At 36.1% G+C, this 18,608-nt stretch overlaps 1 protein-coding gene across 1 annotated transcript in view; it reads left to right on the forward strand.

Annotated features, from left to right (window-relative positions):
- WDR72 (WD repeat domain 72) overlaps nucleotides 1-18,608 on the forward strand; it is a 189,525-nt gene that overhangs the window by 22,949 nt on the left and 147,968 nt on the right. Inside the window, exons 9-12 of the mRNA XM_060003747.1 lie at nucleotides 345-486; nucleotides 1,109-1,354; nucleotides 3,617-3,837; nucleotides 6,347-6,542. Of these exons, the coding sequence (XP_059859730.1) occupies nucleotides 345-486; nucleotides 1,109-1,354; nucleotides 3,617-3,837; nucleotides 6,347-6,542 (805 nt within the window). The remainder of the gene's footprint in view (nucleotides 1-344; nucleotides 487-1,108; nucleotides 1,355-3,616; nucleotides 3,838-6,346; nucleotides 6,543-18,608) is intronic.

Raw genomic sequence — 18,608 nt, forward strand, 5'->3', positions numbered from 1 at the left:
CACAGGATTATTGTGAGGACTACTTAACTGAATACATGCAAAGACCCTAACAGTATACGTAATACATACACTGAACATGTTCAATAAATGTTAACTATTCTTATTAGCTCTCTGAAATCTAGCTGATGACTTTGCTTCTTATTTCATAAAAACTTTTTTGTTTTGAGTAAGAGGACTATTTCACTTAATTTACTTGAAATTTTTTAAACAGTGGGAAACAAATGGAAATAATTTAGTTCATCTATGAAGTCTTGTTCCTTCATTTAAAAACAGTGGCTGCCATTATATAGATTTTTTTGAAGATATTTTTTCTACATAAATGCTAACTTTTTTATTTGGACCAGAGCCTTCCCTTTGTTATGGGCTACATGAATGAAAGGAAAGAGCCTTTTTATAAGGTACTTTTCTCTGGAGAAGTCTCAGGAAGAATTACTTTGTGGCACATCCCTGATGTTCCTGTATCCAAGTTTGATGGTTCTCCTAAAGGTAAGACAATTTCTATTTCTAATCACATGTCTTCTGAGAACTACTTTATAATTAACTCAGTGTTTTTTTTCCCTAAGTTGAGTAATATGAGTCAACAAACAAGAAAAAGTTCTCATGTACCACTATGCATTAGATGCTAACATGAAAGTAGTGTAAACATGATGCTTATAGATCTTATACAACAATGCAACAAGTGTAATTCAAATTAACATCAACTTAACATGAATGATGTTTTATTGCCTTGAAATGAATGTTGACAATATGAATATAGGATAGACTGATAGACCATATTCATATTTTTGAATTCGTCATGTCCATATCCTGTACCCCTTTTCAACCAATTTCTCTATTCAAAAGAGTTTCTCCGTTCTTTTCAGTTGATTTAAGTCTAAAATGAACGCACTAATACACATCTATTCTTCCGAGGCTCCTTGAGGGAGAAAGAATCAATAAAATAGCATTTGGAGTGAAAGCAATGGATGGCAGAACTTTTCTGCCTATAACATACTGTTAGGATGGCAAAAGAGTCTCCATGTTCCCCAAAGTATGGTGCCTTGATAATATTTTCTATATCTATGATGAATTTATAAACCAAATTTTCCCTTATGTGTTTTCCTTTTAGAGATACCAATAACTACCACCTGGACCCTTCAAGATAATTTTGATAAGCATCATACCATGTCACAAAGTATTATTGACTACTTCTCTGGGTTTAGAGATGAGAATGGAATTGTGGTTGTCACTTCATCAGAGTATGTTCCAAGTCTTGATAAACTAATATGTGGCTGTGAAGATGGGACAATTTTCATTACACAGGCTTTGAATGCTGCCAAAGCAGGACTTCTAGAAGGCGGTTCTTTACTAAAAGGTCATTGAATTTTATTTGACCCTATTTATTTAATTTACCTAAGCTTCAACTTTAATAAGCTATACTAAGAAGATTGCTGAAGCTTAAGAAAATTACAGGCATTTGCTAATAAATTTGTGCATGTTTTAATGTTAAAGTAAAACGCACATATAGGTTTTTTTTTAAAAGTCAAACAGAAGGTTATACAATGAGAAATACATTTCTCTCCTTCTTTGATCTTCCAGGAAGATCACCAAAGGCAAGTGCTAATAAGTTTCTTTATACACTTTTTGAAATTTCCTATGCATATATAAGCATATAACAAAAGAGCAGTATACATTCTTTTAATTATATTATAAAAATAGAACCACATTCTACACACTTTACTAAAATGTCCTTAATAAAATATTTTGAGCACATTCTTTATGACTTAATTTTAAATGATTAATAATGATTGAATTCTAATTTAAAAAATCTCCTATGATGGGTGTTCAAGTTTTTTCTTGTCTTTGGCTACTATAGACAATGCAGAATTAACTATCTTTGCACATATATGTAGGTATATGTATAGTATTAATTTCCAGGAGTAGAATTACTAGATCAACCTTTATGTGTATTTTTAATTTTGAAAATATATCTTAAAATGTTCTCCAAAGTACATCAATATACATGTGTGTCCACTAACACAGATGTATGAGAATGCCTTTTCCCCCAAGCCTTAGCCAACTTACTGTGCTATTCAATTTTTTAATATTTGCCAATCAGGAGAAAGTGGTATCTTCCTGTTTTAATTTTTAATTTTTTTGGTAATGAAATGTAAATGTGTTCTTATATATCTTTGTGCACTGCAACAGTGAAAATCTCTTAAATAAAGACCATTATGCAATAAGTTGTCTTATGTAAAGGAAAGAAATATAGGAGGTGATTGAGATTTGGGGCTGTGTAGGTAAATTTGTATACCACTTTTCATTGTATGGACCCTACTAGACTACAAGGTCCTGACAGACCAAATATCAATTAAAAAAAAAAAAAAAAAAACGAAACTTGTTACATTGCCTATTGCTGTTCTCAGCTTACTTTGTCTACTTACTAAATGTTCTAACTTTTCAGTGATTCAGTGATTGAATGAAATAGAGGAGTGAGTAGCAATAAAGCAAGGAGAGGTAATACATCACTTTACATCTCAATGGCTGCTGTTAAAAGTTAGCAAAAAAGCTTAAGACCTTAGCATATTTTATCTAGGCTGATTTATCTTATCCTGAAAACAAGCAGAAACCTACATTTGATCTTTAGCATCTGAATTAATATTCATCTTGGTTTGCTAGTGGATATAAAGTGAGAAGGTACCTGACGGAATAGAAGTAATAATGATTCTTTGGGACTCATTTTCAGTGTAAATAAAGAGAGTTTGTGGTCTGTGGTCCTCTCCAGTTTTTTTAGGTTTAGCTAATAATGAAGGAAGAAGCAGTGTGGAAACTGGGTGTCAGTAAGCCTGTGTTCTAATACAGCTATGGTATGAAACACCTAGGTTCCTACCAAGTGCCAGTGCTAAGAAATTATGGACATTATTTTATTTATTCCACACAGTAGTCTTGTGTGAAGTAAGTGCTGTTATTATCCCACTTTTTCAGATGCAGTACCTGTGGCTTAGAGGGAAAAGGCAAGTTGTCCACAGTGACACATCTAGTAAGTGATAGACCGAGAAAAACAAAGCCAGATTTGTTTAACAGCAAAGCTGTGCTCTTAAATATTATGCTGTGTTTCTTCACACTTGGATTCAAGCCACTTAACCTCTCTGAGCCTCAGATACTTTTATCTGTAAAACAAAATGGTGGAACTAGGTAATCTGTAATATCTTTTAAAGCAAAAATATTCCGTGAAACTTTGCTTTTCTTTTATACTAGACTTGGTCATGCTGTTTTAAAGGACAGCAGTAGTGTTCTGAGATTATTTTTATAGAGACAAAATGTATAAATTGTTCACTCTTTTAGAACAGAGTTTGCTATTTCATAGCACTGGAATTGGTAACTTGCTAACATCCTTAAAGAATTAATAGACTTTGAACAACCAGATTTAGTGCTCCATCAAAAGCACGACCTGGCTTATAATAGGCACTTGCCTTTTGAGAGAATCCAAGGGTTGTTCATTAATTTTCTTAGTCAACTGCCTACCTTTAATTATATGTAGTTTCCTTACATTAAAAATTTATAAAAGAAAATCTCTGGACTATTTCTTGAACAAAAATAACTCTTTTTTATTATTTGGTGTTTGGTTGTTTTCCAGGTTCCCTTCCTCAGAAAGTTCTCAAAGGCCATCACCACAGTGTTACTTCCTTGCTTTATCCACATGGTCTCTCTTCAAAATTAGACCAAAGTTGGCTGGTGTCTGGGGACCAGGACTCATGGGTCATCTTGTGGGATATCTTTACTGAAGAAATTTTGCATAAATTCTTTTTGCAAGCTGGTTTAGTAACGAGTCTTTTGATGTCACCAGAGAATTTCAAAGTAAGTTAAGATAAAGAGTGAAACATAACACATAAATTTAAGTTATACATATAACATTTCAGAATGTTTAAAAAATGTAAGGAAAAATAACCCATATTTCCACAGAAAAGAAAAAACCATAATATAACTGGATGATTTTTATGAATTCCTTTCTTATATGTTATGCATTTTATTATTTTTACAGCTTATACAGATAATTTGGTTCTAAAGCAAAGGTCTCATCAATTCTTGGCTTTACAAAAGTCAGTTAATTCTCTTTAAGTACTTATACGTTTGTTCTTTTTTTTTTCCTAGTTCTACATCTTAATTTTTAATGGAATTTTCTTTTTAAATAAAAGTAATGGACACTCAATGGAAAAATAAATATGTAGGAACTGTAAATTAAAATTAACTTTTGCCTTCAACAATTTAATAATAATAATGATAGTTACACTTTCTTTTTCTTAAATAGATTTTTGTTTACTCTTTCATTTATTTAACAAATGACGAGCTTTAACAAATTTACGAGCATCTACCTTGTGCTGAGCAAAGGAGATACTTTCAGGTATAATTTTCTCATGCAATGTCAGCTTAAATTCAGCTTTCATAAAGCTGATATCTTTGATAAAATATGGACAGCCAAGTTTTGAGTTTTCTGAGTTTATAAGCTAGTTGATTGACTTGTAAACATTATTTCTCCATAGTAATGTTATGAAAAATCAGTTCCAAAGTAAAACCAGAGAAAACTTGCACTGTATTTTTGTAGTAAGAAAAAATGAAAGCAGTATTTCAGGAACAGAAATGATTAACCAAAACAGTAAAACAAAGTTAAGTGACCCCTCCCCCCCCCCAAAAAAAAAAACCTATGTGGTGATTTGGGATACCTTGATATATCTTTTATTCCTGAAGTTCTCCCTTTTTCAAAAATTTTTTTTTTCTCTCAGCCCCAGGACCGTAGTCCAAGTCAGTTCCACTCCTGACCCCTTTTACTTCTGCCTCAGTCATAGATGATTTAACTCCAAGGATCAGGACACATTCAAAGTCAAATAAAAAGAGAGTTTATTGAAAGGGCACAAGGGGCAATCCCTAGGCATCCAAGACAAAGCACTAGAGCAAGGACCTACAGTGGAACTTAAATTCAGAAACCAAGGTTACTCTTTGAATCCACTGCTCCAAAATGGTCTGCTTTTCTGTGATTGCTCCATTCTCTTGCCTCTTCCTATGATTTCTTTTAGCCTTACAATTTCAAACGCCTAGAAAAGAGAATCTGATTGGCCTAGTGTGGGTCTCTAGTATACATCTACTCCTGGCCATAGGATCTGTGTTCACGTGTTATGTGTGTTCTCTTGTGTTGTAGGTGTGTGTGAGTTTCCTGAAGTACACTGGGCTGTCTATTCTAGAGACTGGGGGTCAGGAAGGTTCTCCAAGAGGTAATAGTTGGGGGGCAATGCCATCTGTGCCCCATTCTACAAGTCCAGGCTCCCCATATATCACACCTGCCATTTTGTGATCCCCCCTCCCCCGCTCAGAATATCTGTAGTCTCCTTTACAAGTATTAGGAAAAATAACAAGTTCTCCAATGCCCCACAGAGAGAGGTCAGTGATGGGCACTGGGAGATTGTTCAGGAACCCTAGCTGATGCTTTTAACATAGCAGACGAAAGTCTGGCCGGGTGCCTTAGTCAAAGTAGGAGCATCGACATAGCAAGATGGTTAGAAAAGAAAAAAATAGCAGAGGAACTACCCACTGCCCCTTCTCACCACACCCCAGCCATACCCACTGATGGGCTGATCAGTGCCTGGACCTCGTGGTGAGGCACAAAGCTGCCCTGTCAACCTCTCCTAGATGAGCCTCAACAGCACCCAGCAAGAACAGTCTTTGTCCTAAACTATGCTGAAGGTAACCACATGCTGACGTTCTTGAAAGTATCTTAAGGATCTTTGTCCTGTGAGACTATTTTTGGTCCCTGTGTCTTTGAAGCTGTACATTCAGTTGGAACTATCTAATGCTTACCTCTTTTAGATTGTGTCTACACTGAGTTTCCTGTTTGGATTAGAATCTGTATAGTTCTGGGAACAGCACCAAATCACATTTTGAGGCTCTAAGTGGAAGATATCAGCTCATGATACCCTTGGGCCTAAGCTTGTGTCTAAAAATAGCTTCTTTTTGTGGCAACAAATTAGTTCTGGGGTTTATTTTATTCTGCATTATTTCCGATGTCTGCCTCGCTGCCTGAATCTGCTGAGTGATGATCAAGTCCTTCATTTATCTTATAAGTAGATCTGGCCTGGAATTCTCCTCTTTACTTGTGTCTTTTGACCTTCCTAATAGGTCTTTGAATTTAAAATCTACTTGGTTTGTAAAGCTCCCCTGTGCAGTGTTATGTGGAGAGGTGCTAGAGAAAGCAGAACTGTCATTTTGTAAATGGGATTTTAACAAAAACTTATGTTACTAGGGGGGAAAATCTGATTTAATTTTAAAGAAAGCATTTGACTATTAGCTTACAAAGAATGCCATTTTTTTTTCATAGCTACGAAGTCATCAGGTAATTTGCTGTGTGTGCAGTGACCATTCCGTGGCTCTCCTTCACCTTGAGGGGAGGAGGTGCCTCCTGAGCGCCCGAAAGCACCTTTTCCCTGTGAAGATGATAAAATGGCATCCCGTCGAGAACTTTCTAATTGTTGGATGTGCAGATGACTCTGTATACATCTGGGAAATTGAGACAGGTAAATTGAAATTTTACCCCTTTTCATCCTTTATATCTTTATGCATCAAAGCATTTGGCTGGGTGGAGAGTTCCAGAAAAGACACGGTGATGCCCTCACTTGCTTTTACCTTTGGTTGGGCTGCATTTAATGGCTTCGTTTGAAGGTGTGTATGGAAAATAAACACAACAGCCCAAGTCAGATCCTAACCCACTGATGATTACCTGACAGAGCAGTGCGCAGGAATGAGCCGGATATTTCTGGAAGCTATAAATAAAAACATAAGTTGTCTACTTTAATTATTAACAAGAGAGAAATTTAGTGTCCTACTACTAGTCTCAGTCATTGAATTCTGCTTTCTTCAGCATACTCACCATCTCAGCAACATTTTGAGCTAATTGTTGATCAGTAATCATGGAATATAATTAATTACAAAACTCCAAAATGTTGAGTCAGAGAAACTGAAAACTGAGTGGTTCCATTGAACTTTTGATGTCAGAGCATAGAGAATGTATAGTTTGAACTTTTCAGTTTTTCAAAAAGTTTTACTGTATAACTTAAGATTGAGAGTAACACATTTCAGGCCAATGCTGGGAACAAATCAAATAAAGCGAGGTAATGAATGAATGTGAGTCAAGGGAGTGCCCTGGAGAGTACATTTTACTGAAACCATTGCATGATTTGTATTGATTAATCAGTGGTGGCTTTATGCTGGGTGTTGTGAACAGACTGGATAGCTTATAATAGTTTAGAGCCATACTTCACCAAAATAATTGCTATTTTCTTTACATTTGACTTTCATGTATTAATGACGATGGTACACGGAGGATGCAAGATAATACCACCTTACATTTGTGCTTTGCTTTACAACTTTGATGGGCCTCATGCTTATTTCCCATTAGATTATCACAACTTCTAGGGTAGGTAGAAGCGGTATTATACCCCATTGCATGGATGAGAAATTTGTTGCTCTGATCTGTAAGTGTGCTAGGTTACACACTAGTAAGTGGTGAACCAATATGAGGCCCCCCTCCCCGTTGTTCTTTGCACATATTCACAAGATTAAGAGAGTTTAGAATTCTTAGGTAATCTATCAACCTGAGTGATGATTGAGTATAATGGATCAAATAGGTTCTAATGCCTGGACTTGCCTCCAGGACCTGCAAGCAAAAACTGTATGATCTTGGACAAATAACTTGGCTTCACTGCTTGTCAATTTGCTCACCTATGAAATAGGAGTAATAATACTTGTCTTCCTATTAGGATTAAACTAACAAATACCTCCAATTCTTATAAACAGAGCCTGTAGATGCCAAGTCTTTAGTAAGAGTTAACTATTATTAATATTATTTAAAAATGCAGCAAAATCTTGATTTGTGCTAGTGAAATATGAATCTGTAAAACACATACACTTATAAATGTGTGCAACTGCATTTTTTAATGGTTATGATAGCATGTATGTATTTATTTATTTATTTTAACTTTTTATTTTATATTGGCATATAGTTGCTTAACAACATTGTGTTAGTTTCAGGTGTACAACAGAGTGATTCAGTTATACATATACATGTATCTATTCTTTTTCAAATTCTTTTCCCAATTAGATTGTTACAGAATATTGAGCAGAGTTCCCTGTGCTACACAGTACATCCCTGTTGGTTATCCATTTTAAATATAGCGCAACTGCATTGTCTTTAATTGTGAAATTGTAAATACTTGCTCATCAAACATATTTTTTCCTAGAAAATGGAGTCTAGCAAGAATAAAAAAAATCTGGGCACTCATAAGTGTTTATGGTTCCATTGCCCCACCAGGACACCTTTCAGGCTATGCAACTTTTAATTTATCTGTTCCTGATGGGGCGGGCAGTAATGAAGGGAAGCCAAACCACTAGTACTTCTTGAAACCATATTTATTCCCACGTCGTATTTTAATTGTATTATTTCTTTTTATGCTCCCAAGATATATAACCAACTGTAGAACAGTTGAAAAATACAGAGAAACATAAAAAAAATCCAAATAATCCTATCCCACTGCCTAAAGATAGCTGCTATTTATATTTTGATCTACTTTCTGTCAGACATCTTTCTATGTTGATAAATAGATGTCTATATTATATTTCAGTCACAGTCCTGGCCAGAAATTGAAGTCAACCCAGCTGGGTTAAGTAAAGAGACTTTAAGGAAAGGACTCTTTATAGGGATGTGGATAGGGATTAAGGAACAGACAAGGAGTGGATAGTGAGGCCATCACCCAGACAGTAGCAGTATCAGGAAGCTCTTACCACCTCTAGGGCTGAAGTGAAAGACAAGAAAATAGTGGTACTGGAACCCAGTTAAGCTGAAGCCAAAGAGGAGTGGATACTCCCTGGGATCATGGAAGAGAAACAGCTCCCACCAGAAATGCAGTACTGATACAAAGAGAGAGTTGGAAGAAATTCTCTTCTCTCTCCTTCTGCAGTCACCATCTTCATTAGTTTAATCCAACTGGAAGTCAGAAGGATATTCAGTTCTAGGCATCAGCCAGGGGCACAGAACAGGACACAGAAGGGTATTGGAAGGATGGAGTGGGTTGTCAAATGGACAATAATTGACATATTGGCCATTATGGACACACCATACTTAAACTCAGGAATCTCCTATAGTTGGTTATGTATATTGTTTCCTATAAAAAATAGCTTATTTTAAAATGGCCATATAAAATGATATGCACATGTTTAGTGCCCAGTTAACTTATAGGATATTTATTCCAAATGAAGCTATGAGGCTGTTTATCTCTTGGTGATCTGCAGTAATAGTTTATAAACAACCATAACTCAACTTAAGCTTATAATTGGTGAAAATGTTACCAATAATTGTATCATTGCCTTCACATTTGTGATGTGCCTCTTCACTTTTTCAAAGCATCCTCCCCTTGATAATCTCATTTGAGCCCCATGACACTCTGGAGATGGCTGACAAGTAAACTCCTTACCACACTCATTCCTTTTGAGTAAGTCTATGTTGTTCCTTTTAGTCTGTGTCTGGTATTGGCTTTGTTTTGAGTTGCCCTTAACCTCAGCAATTCCAATTTTGTTTAAAATTTAATGAACTACTTTTTCTTTCTCAAGCTGTATTTCATCTGGCTAAGATATTTCCATTATGTTTGCTGTACTTGATATCTATTTTATCCTTTTTCTGTAAAGGTGGGAAAATCCAGGATCAGGAAGACTTTCCATTTATAGTTTCATAAAGATAGGAGAAAAAATGCTGGCTAAGACCAAAATAATTAGGCTGAAAAGAGGTCTATGAGGGTATAGAATATGCTTGTTCACTGACATGCCTGGCACATGAATAAATGAACCAACCCAAGTTTTCTTGGACTTCAGTAGGCTGAGTACAGATGAGTTCATCTTACCATTGGCCGGTTGCAGTGGCTCTTAGAACGTGGCTGCCCAACTGTAGATAGACCCTTAGCTTTCTCTTCCAAGTCTCCCTTAGGGTTTCTGGAATTCACAGGTGCATATCTCACTTCCTTGTGTAGAAGTCTGTGTATTTTCTACGCCAGCCAATTTTTCTTCTTGTTTTCCTTTTAGCTTTGCTGAAAGGTTCAAACTTGGTTCCATGTGTGAACAGACCTATTCTCTGCTCCATTTTTCCAGCCCTCTGCCTCCTCTAAATACATGGAGGAGAATAAATTGACACTCAGGCATTTATCAGATCTTTCAGCACTAGAGCAACTCCAGAGCTCCTAGAGAGAGAAATAGGAGGTGTCAGCGGGATAAGGATTTGGGGGCAAGAGACCTAGAAATAAAAGGCAGGGGAAGGGGATTAAAGCCAAAGGTAATTAATTCTCAACTGTACCAAAAGCCCACCTTGGCAGAAGGTTGGGGGGTGGGGTATAGGTCAGTCCCTGTGCCACCTTCCTCCAGGTGTGGAAGATGGGATATGAGACTTTAGTTTTTCACAAACACTTTACAACAACCTATTCTCACTTTATTCATGAGAGGTATTTATTCATTTATTTATTCTCTTTGGTAGAATGCACAAGCATATTCTAGAGCCACGAACCCCCATGCCTATCTTACCTTGAAATTGTCTGAGGTGTATCTTTTCAGTGACAGGTGGCATAGCCAGATATGTACCAGGGTAAAGTTTGGGATCATAGGTGGGCATGCTCATCTCATGGGAGAAGCAAACAATCAAAGCAGAGGAGTATTTATGCAGCAGTGGGGCCCCTTGTCTTCTGGCTAAAAGTGCAGTGCTGCCAGGTTGGGAGTGATGAGGGCATCTAGTTTTGCTTATTGATTTAGCAGACGTCCCATGATGTTTAGGCCTGATTAGGAAGGGAAAAAATTGGAGATGTCATTTTGATTAATATTTGAGCTCCCACAGTGTATTTGACACTGACAACTCTGGGCAGTTTTGTTACCCTCATTGCTATGAGACACAATAGAGATAATGTAATACTGATTTTTTCCCCTAAAATGCATACCAGAAATAAATCTCCGCTCTTAGTTCATTTTTCTTTTGAGAATTGAATTTAAATTAATTCTGAGGACTTTTCTGTTCACAGCAATGGATTTACATAGCAGAAAACTTGTATAATGAATTTCTTGTGTGTTATTAAATATAAATGATATTATTATTGAAGGTCTTCTGTTAAGCTTATGGCCTGTGTTGTGAAATATGCTATATTAAACAACTGAATTTTTTTGTGGGAAAAATGAAGGCTTATTTGCTTGAAAATAAAACATTTATTGATAAGATAGGTCAAAAAAACTTTTTCTGTAAAGGGTTGGAGAGTAAATATTTTCAGCTTTGTGGTCCATATGATCTCTTTTGCAGCTACTGAACTCTGCCCTTGTATGTAGCACAGAAGCCATTGACAATACATAAAGGAGTGGGTGAGGCTTTGTTCCAATAAAACTTTATTTACAAAAGCAGACACCAGGCTGGATTTGCCTTGCAGCAGTAGTTTATAGACCCCTAAGAATGATGGTAGTTTTTTTTTTCTCTTTAATTTATTTATTTTATTTTTGGCTGTGTTGGGTCTTCGTTGCTGCGCACGGGCTTTCTCTAGTTGTGGCAAGCGGGGGCTACTCTTCATTGAGGTGCGCGGACTTCTCATTGCAGTGCCTTCTCTTTGTTGTGGAGCACGGGCTCTAGGCATGTGGGCTTCAGTAGTTGTGGCATGTGGGCTCAGTAGTTGTGACTCGTGGGCTCTAGAGCACAGGCTCAGTAGTTGTGGTGCATGGGCTTAGTTGCTCTGCAGCATGTGGGATCTTCCCAGACCAGGGATTGAACCTGTGTCCCCTGCATTGGCAGGTGGATTCTTAACCACTATGCCACCAGGGAAGCCTGATGGTCATTCTTTTTAAAGATCACTATTTTGACACCTCATTCTAAAGCAGTTTGTAATTTTAATTCATTATACTTCACTGACTCTCTATGGTTATACCCATTTTGCAAAGGAGGAAATGGAGCACAGAGATTTTCTGAATCCAAAGGTCCTCAGGCTGAGTGTTGGGCACTTGCACTGGAATGTGTGTCTCTCTTTCGTTCTGGTGTGTTCTTCACTGCACCGTACAACAGGAGCACCTTCTGCAGATGGAGGTTAGCTTTTTGAGACTGTCAAGCAGGGAATTACATAAGAAAAACTCTGAGAAGAAAAGAAATGGCTACCAGGACCCCCACCCCCACCCCGCCATTGCTCCCTTGAAGGAGAGGGTCTCTGGCTATCTCTTGACACCTGGCTCTCAATTTACATGCAGTTCTAACAGCCCTGGTCATCAGATTTCTCAGCTGACAGATTAGAAACAGCAAATTGCAAGTGGGGAGACTGTTAGTGGCAGGAACTCTGGTAGCAGAAGCAACAGCTGACGGGAAGGGAGGATAGGCAAAACTATGTGTCACTGCTCAGGGCAGTCTTTCCTGTACTCAGGGGAAGACGGTCACCCAGAAACATAAATGCTGAGATTGTTTCCCTTGTTCAGGAAGCTCTTAAATATGTTACGGGCAGCTGCCAGTCCCCTTCCTGTGGCTCCTGCTGGGGAGCTGGGCTTTCTCTTTCCCAGCACTAGCTTCAAGAAGAATATTTAAAGGCATTATATCCAAGGTGGATTCTAGACCTAAGAAAATCTCAGAAGCGGCTTGGGGCCTGGAGTTCAAGGCCAATGAGTGGGTAGAACTGAGAGTCCATGTGAATCTATTTTTGTTCATGTCTTCTTGTGTCTGCTCAGGTAATGTGAGCTGTGTGACCTTGAGCAGGAAGCTTTACTGCTGCAGTGTGGCCTGAGGATCCAGCCTCTGGTTATGACATGGTTTCTGTGGGAAAACACATTCTGAGTTTTAAAACAACCATCTTATAAACAGACCATTGGAACAAAGCCTATGAATATGAAATTAAGGAAGTAAGGAAGAAGATAATACATTTTGGAGTTATTTTCACCACAGGTGTTAAATTTCCTCTCTCTTAATTTCTTTTTCTTAGTGAAATGAGTAGCAGTTAGCTATAAAATTATTCAATCTACTATGATGCCATGTAAATGAAGCATTTGTTCTTCCGTGGTTTCAAAGTACAAGAAAAAAAGAAAATTTAAAAACTAAAACTATTAAGAGAGATAAATGAAGTTTGTCAACTAATAGCTAATAGGCCATATTTTTAGAAAACATCCAGTGTTTAATCTACTATAGATCTGAGTTTCCTTTAATTGTTTAGGGTGAGGTCTATATAGATAAATGCAAGGCACAGTCTCCCAGATATATGTAGTCATATTTTCCCTAACAGAATAGAATCATGTGTCTAAATTCCTACTTTGCCACGCCAAAATATCACAGAAGGTCACTACTTGGAGGAGTAATTTTCCAGTCCACAAATTTTAGTTGGTTTTCTTCTTTTGCAGTATATGTTGGGTTGGCCAAAAAGTTAGTTCGGATTTTTCCGTAAGGTGTAACAGAAAAACCTGAATGAACGTTTTGGCAAACCCAATAGTATATTTAGTATATAGCATAGAGTATATAAAATAAAAATTTTAAATTCCACTAGTTACCAACTATACCATTCTGAGGGGCAGTTTTGCTTGGTTTTCTCATCAAGGAAAGACACCCCTTTGTAGATATAGGGGTAAAGTTATGTTGTGTCGACTGCCTTGTCAGCACAAAACAAGTATGACTTTCATTATATGCGTTTTAAAGGTAGGTTTTGGGTATGCAGCATCCGACAGGCCGTAGTCTCTCCAGTGTGTCATTTTCTCAAAGTCACGTTATTTTGTTGTGGTAGATTATAGATGGAACTCTCTTGGGATGATTGTTTTTAGAAAACAAAAATAGGATGCATTAAAGCACAGGGTGGGCTTTTTTCCTATATCACCTTTTCTTCTTTATTATAATAATTACTGATGTTATTGCTCAACGTGTATTTTTAGTTTTACTGCCTATTTTTTGAATCTTTATTTTTTTGTCCTTGGTCCTAGTTATCACAGCTACACTATAATTTGAGATTTTGATTCACGTAGTATTGTGTGCACGTCCATGCAAGTTTTTATTGTACGCACTTGTGAACATGAGCTTTGTCTGCAGTTTAGCTACTGCAGACAATTGTTGCACAATTGTCAAAGTTCAATGTCTTGAGTAGAAATTAGCATCCAGAGGGGTTATGACCATGAGCCCTGAGATTCGTACTGCTGGGTTTGAATCTTGTTCTACTCTTTCCAATCTTTATTATCCCCAGTCAACTTTTAACTCCTCAAAGAATCACCATCTCTTCATGGCAATTAGCACTGAATAAACATTAACTATTACTTATTAAGTCCTTCATATATTACCATACCAGTTTATACTGAAAATTTCACTGTTTCTCCCTCTTTACCTCCTATCCCCACTCTAGTTGAGCTCAACAGTTATTTCTTATTCTGATGAAAGGCACACCACTCTGAGGTATACTAGAATTATCACATATGGCCTTCCAATAAAATCATGGAAAGTTTATCCCTTTGAAACAATTTGAAAAAACATAGGGCAACGTATAAGAATGTGGTATATGAATTATGCTAAAGTGCCCAAATGTACTGATAAGTATTCTAAGCTCTTAGCTGAAGTCAGGGATGAGGGCAAGTTAGTGTAGTGGAGAGTTTTGTTACTAGTTCCCATAGCACAATGTACTTATAATTTCATACTTAAAATTTCATACTTCAGTAGCCTAAAACACCATAAGGGCAAGAACTGTGTCTGTCATGTTCACTGTTCTATTCCCAGAAGCTAGCATAACACCTAACACATGGGAAGAAATTAACAAATATTTGTTGAATTTAATTAAAAATTTTAAAAATATTTAGCTTTTGTAAACAATATGCTACTAAACAATCAATGAATCACTGAAGAACTCAGAGAGGAAGTAAAAAGTACCTAGAGACAAATGAAAATGAAAACATGTTGATCCAAAACCTATAGGATGCAGCAAAAGCAGTTGTAAGAGGTAGTAGTATAGCCATACAAGCTTACCTCAGGAAACAAGAAAAATCTCAAATAAACAACTTAAACTTACACCTAAAGGACGTAGAGAAAGAACAAACAAAACTCAAAGTTAGTAGAAGGAAAGAAATCATAGGGATCAGAACAGAAATAAATAAAATAGAGACTAAAAAAAAATAGAAAAGATAAATGAAGCTAAAAGCTGATTCTCAGAAAAGATAAACAAAATTGATAAACTTTTTGCAAGAATCATTAAGAAAAAAGGGAAAGGGCCAAAATCAATAAAATCAGAAATTAAAAAGGAGAAGTTACAACCAACACCACAGAAATACAAAAGATTATAAGAGACTACTAAGAAAAACTGTATGCCAATAAAATGGACAACCTAGAAGAAATGGATGAAATTTCTAAGAAGAAATTCTTAGAAAGGTACAATCTCCCAGGACTGAACCAAGAAGAAATGGAAAATTTGAACAGACCAATTACAAGTAATGGAATTTAATCAGTAATTTAAAAAATACCAGCAAACAAAAGTCCAGGACCAGCTTTTTATAGGTGAATTCTACCAAACATTTAAAGAAGTGTTAACACCTATCCTTCTGAAAGTATTCCAAAAATTGCAGAGGAAGGAACACCCCCAAACTCATTCTATGAGGCCAGCATTACCCTGATACCAAAACCAGACAAAGATATCTCAAAAAGGAAAATTACATATTACTGATGAACATACATGCAAAAATCCTCAACAAAATGTTAGCAAAGCAAATCCAACAATACATTAAAAGGATCATACACCATGATCAAGTGGGATTTATCCCAGGGTTGCAAGGATTTTTCAGTATCTTCAAATCAGTCAATTTGATATACCACATTACCAAATAGAAAACTAAAAACCATATGATCATCTCAATAGATGGATAAAAAGCTTTTGACAAAATTCAACACCCATTTATAATAAAAACTCTCCAGAGAGTTGGCATAGAGGGAACATACCTCAACATAATAAAGGCCATAGATGACAAACTCACAGCTAACATCATACTCAACAGTGAAAAGCTGAAAGCATTCCCTCTAAGATCAGGAACAAGGCAAGGATGTCCACTCTCACCACTTTTATTCAACATAGTATTGGAAGTCCTAACCATAACAATCAGAGAAGAAAAAGAAATAAAAGGAATCCTAATTGGAAAGGAATATGCAAAACTGTCACTATTTGCAGGTGACATGATACTATATGTATAAAATCCTAAAGATGCCACCAGAAAACTACTAGAGCTCATCAATGAATTCAGTAAAGTTGCAGGATTCAAAATTAATGTACAGAAATCTGTTGCAGTCTATACACTAACAATGAACTGCCAGAAAGAGAAATTAAGGAAACAATCCCACTTACCATCACATTAAAAAGAATAAGATACCTAGGAATAAACCTACCTAGGGAGGTAAAATATCTGTATTTGGAAAATGATAAGACACTGATGAAAGAAATTAAAGGTGACACAAACAGATGGGAAGATATACCTTATTTTTGGATTGGAAGACCTGATATTGTTAAAATGGCCATACTACCCAAGATAGTCTACAGATTCAAGGCGATCCCTATCAAAACACCAATGGCATTTTGGACAGAACTAGAACAAATAATCTTAAAATTTGTATGGAAACACAAAAGATCCCAAGTAGCCAAAACAATCTTGAGAAAGAAGAACAGAGTTGGAGGAATCATGTGCCCTGACTTCAGACTATACTACAAAGCTACAGTAATCAAAACAGTATGGTATTGGCATGAAAAACGGAAATATAGATCAATGGAACAGGATAGGAAGCCCAGAGATAAACCCACACATTTATGGTCAATTAATCTACAACAGAGGAGGCAAGAATATACAGTGGAGAAAAGAGTCTCTTCGATAAGTGGCACTGGGGAAACTGGACAGCTACATTTAAAAGAATGAAATTAGGAAATTCTCTAATATCATATACAAAAGTAAACTCAAAATGGATTAAAGACCTAAATGTAAGACCGGAAACCATAAAATGCTAGAAGGAAACATAGGCAGAACTCTCTTTGACGTAATTCATAGCAATAGTTTTTGGATCTGTCTCCTAAAGCAAAGGAAATAAGAGCAAAAATAAACAAATGGACCTAATTAAACTTAAAAGCTTTTACAGCAAAGGAAACCATCAACAAAACAAAAAGACAGCCTACTGAATGGGAAAAAATATTTGCAAATGATATGACTGAAAAGGGGTTAATGTCCAACATATACAAACAGCTCATACAACTCAACATCAAAAAAACAACCTGATTAAAAAATAAACATTTTTCCAAAGAGGACGTGCAGATGGCCAATAAGCACATGAAAAGATGCTCAACATTGCTATTCATCAGGGAAAATGCAAATCAAAACCACAATGAGATATCGCCTATCAGATTGGCTATCATTAAAAAGAACACCAATAACAAATGTTGGTGAGGATGTGGAGAAAAGGCAACCCTCGTCCACTGTTGGTGGGAATGTAAATTGGTGCAGCCACTGTGGAAGACAGTGAGGAGGTTTCTCAAAAGACTAAAAATATAACTACTATGTGACCCAGCCATTCCAATCCTGGGTATATATCTGAATAAACAAAAACACTAATTCGAAAAGATACATGCACCCCGAAGTTCATAGCAGCATTATTTACAGTTGCCATGAAACCTAAGTGTCCATTAACAGTTGAATGGATAAAGAAGATGTGGTATATATCAATATGTACAAAATGGAATACTACTCAGCTATAAAAAAGAATGAAATTTTGCCATTTGTAAAAACATGGATTTAGAAGATATTATGCTAAGTGAAATAAGTTAGAGAAAGAGAAATATTGTATGATACCACTTATATGTTGAATCTAAAAAATACAACAAACTAGTGAATATAACAATAAAGAAACAGACTCACAGATATAACAAACAAAACTAGTGGTTACCAGTGGGGAGAGAGAAAGGGAGAGGGGCAACAGAGGGGTTGAGGAGTATGAGGTAAAAACTATTATATGTAAAATAAACTAAACGATGTATTGTTCAACACAGGGACTATAGCCAACATTTTATAATAACTATAAATGAAGTATAACCTTTAAAAATTGTGAGTCACTATACTGTACACCTGTAACTTACATAATATTGTACATCAACTATACTTCAATAAAAATGCAAAATAATTTAATCTATGGCTACTAAAAAGGAATTTGGAAAAAGTTTGGATAAGACATAAAACCTCTTGTGGGAAAAAAATTTAAAAATATTTAGCTTCTGTAAGCATAAATCATTCCATATGACTCATTATTCACTCCTAATGTATCAAACTAATGTTCCTGCCCAATATTTAGCGACAGAAAATTGTGCCACTGTTAATTTGTGCACTTTTTGGCAAATCACTAAATTGATCAAAGCCTTAGTTTCCTCATGGTGATGGTGATGATACTTAATACAATGCTGCAGAAGAGATGTGAGAAGTTAGTATGTGTGAGAATGCTGGCTTTATTTTATTAGTTAACCACATATATGTGTGTATATATTACACATATATTTATATACATAAATATCTATATATCTATTTCTATCTATCCACATATATATATAAATATATAT

The sequence above is a fragment of the Delphinus delphis genome, chromosome 2, assembly GCF_949987515.2.
Source record: "Delphinus delphis chromosome 2, mDelDel1.2, whole genome shotgun sequence".
NCBI classification, from domain to species: Eukaryota; Metazoa; Chordata; class Mammalia; order Artiodactyla; family Delphinidae; genus Delphinus; species Delphinus delphis.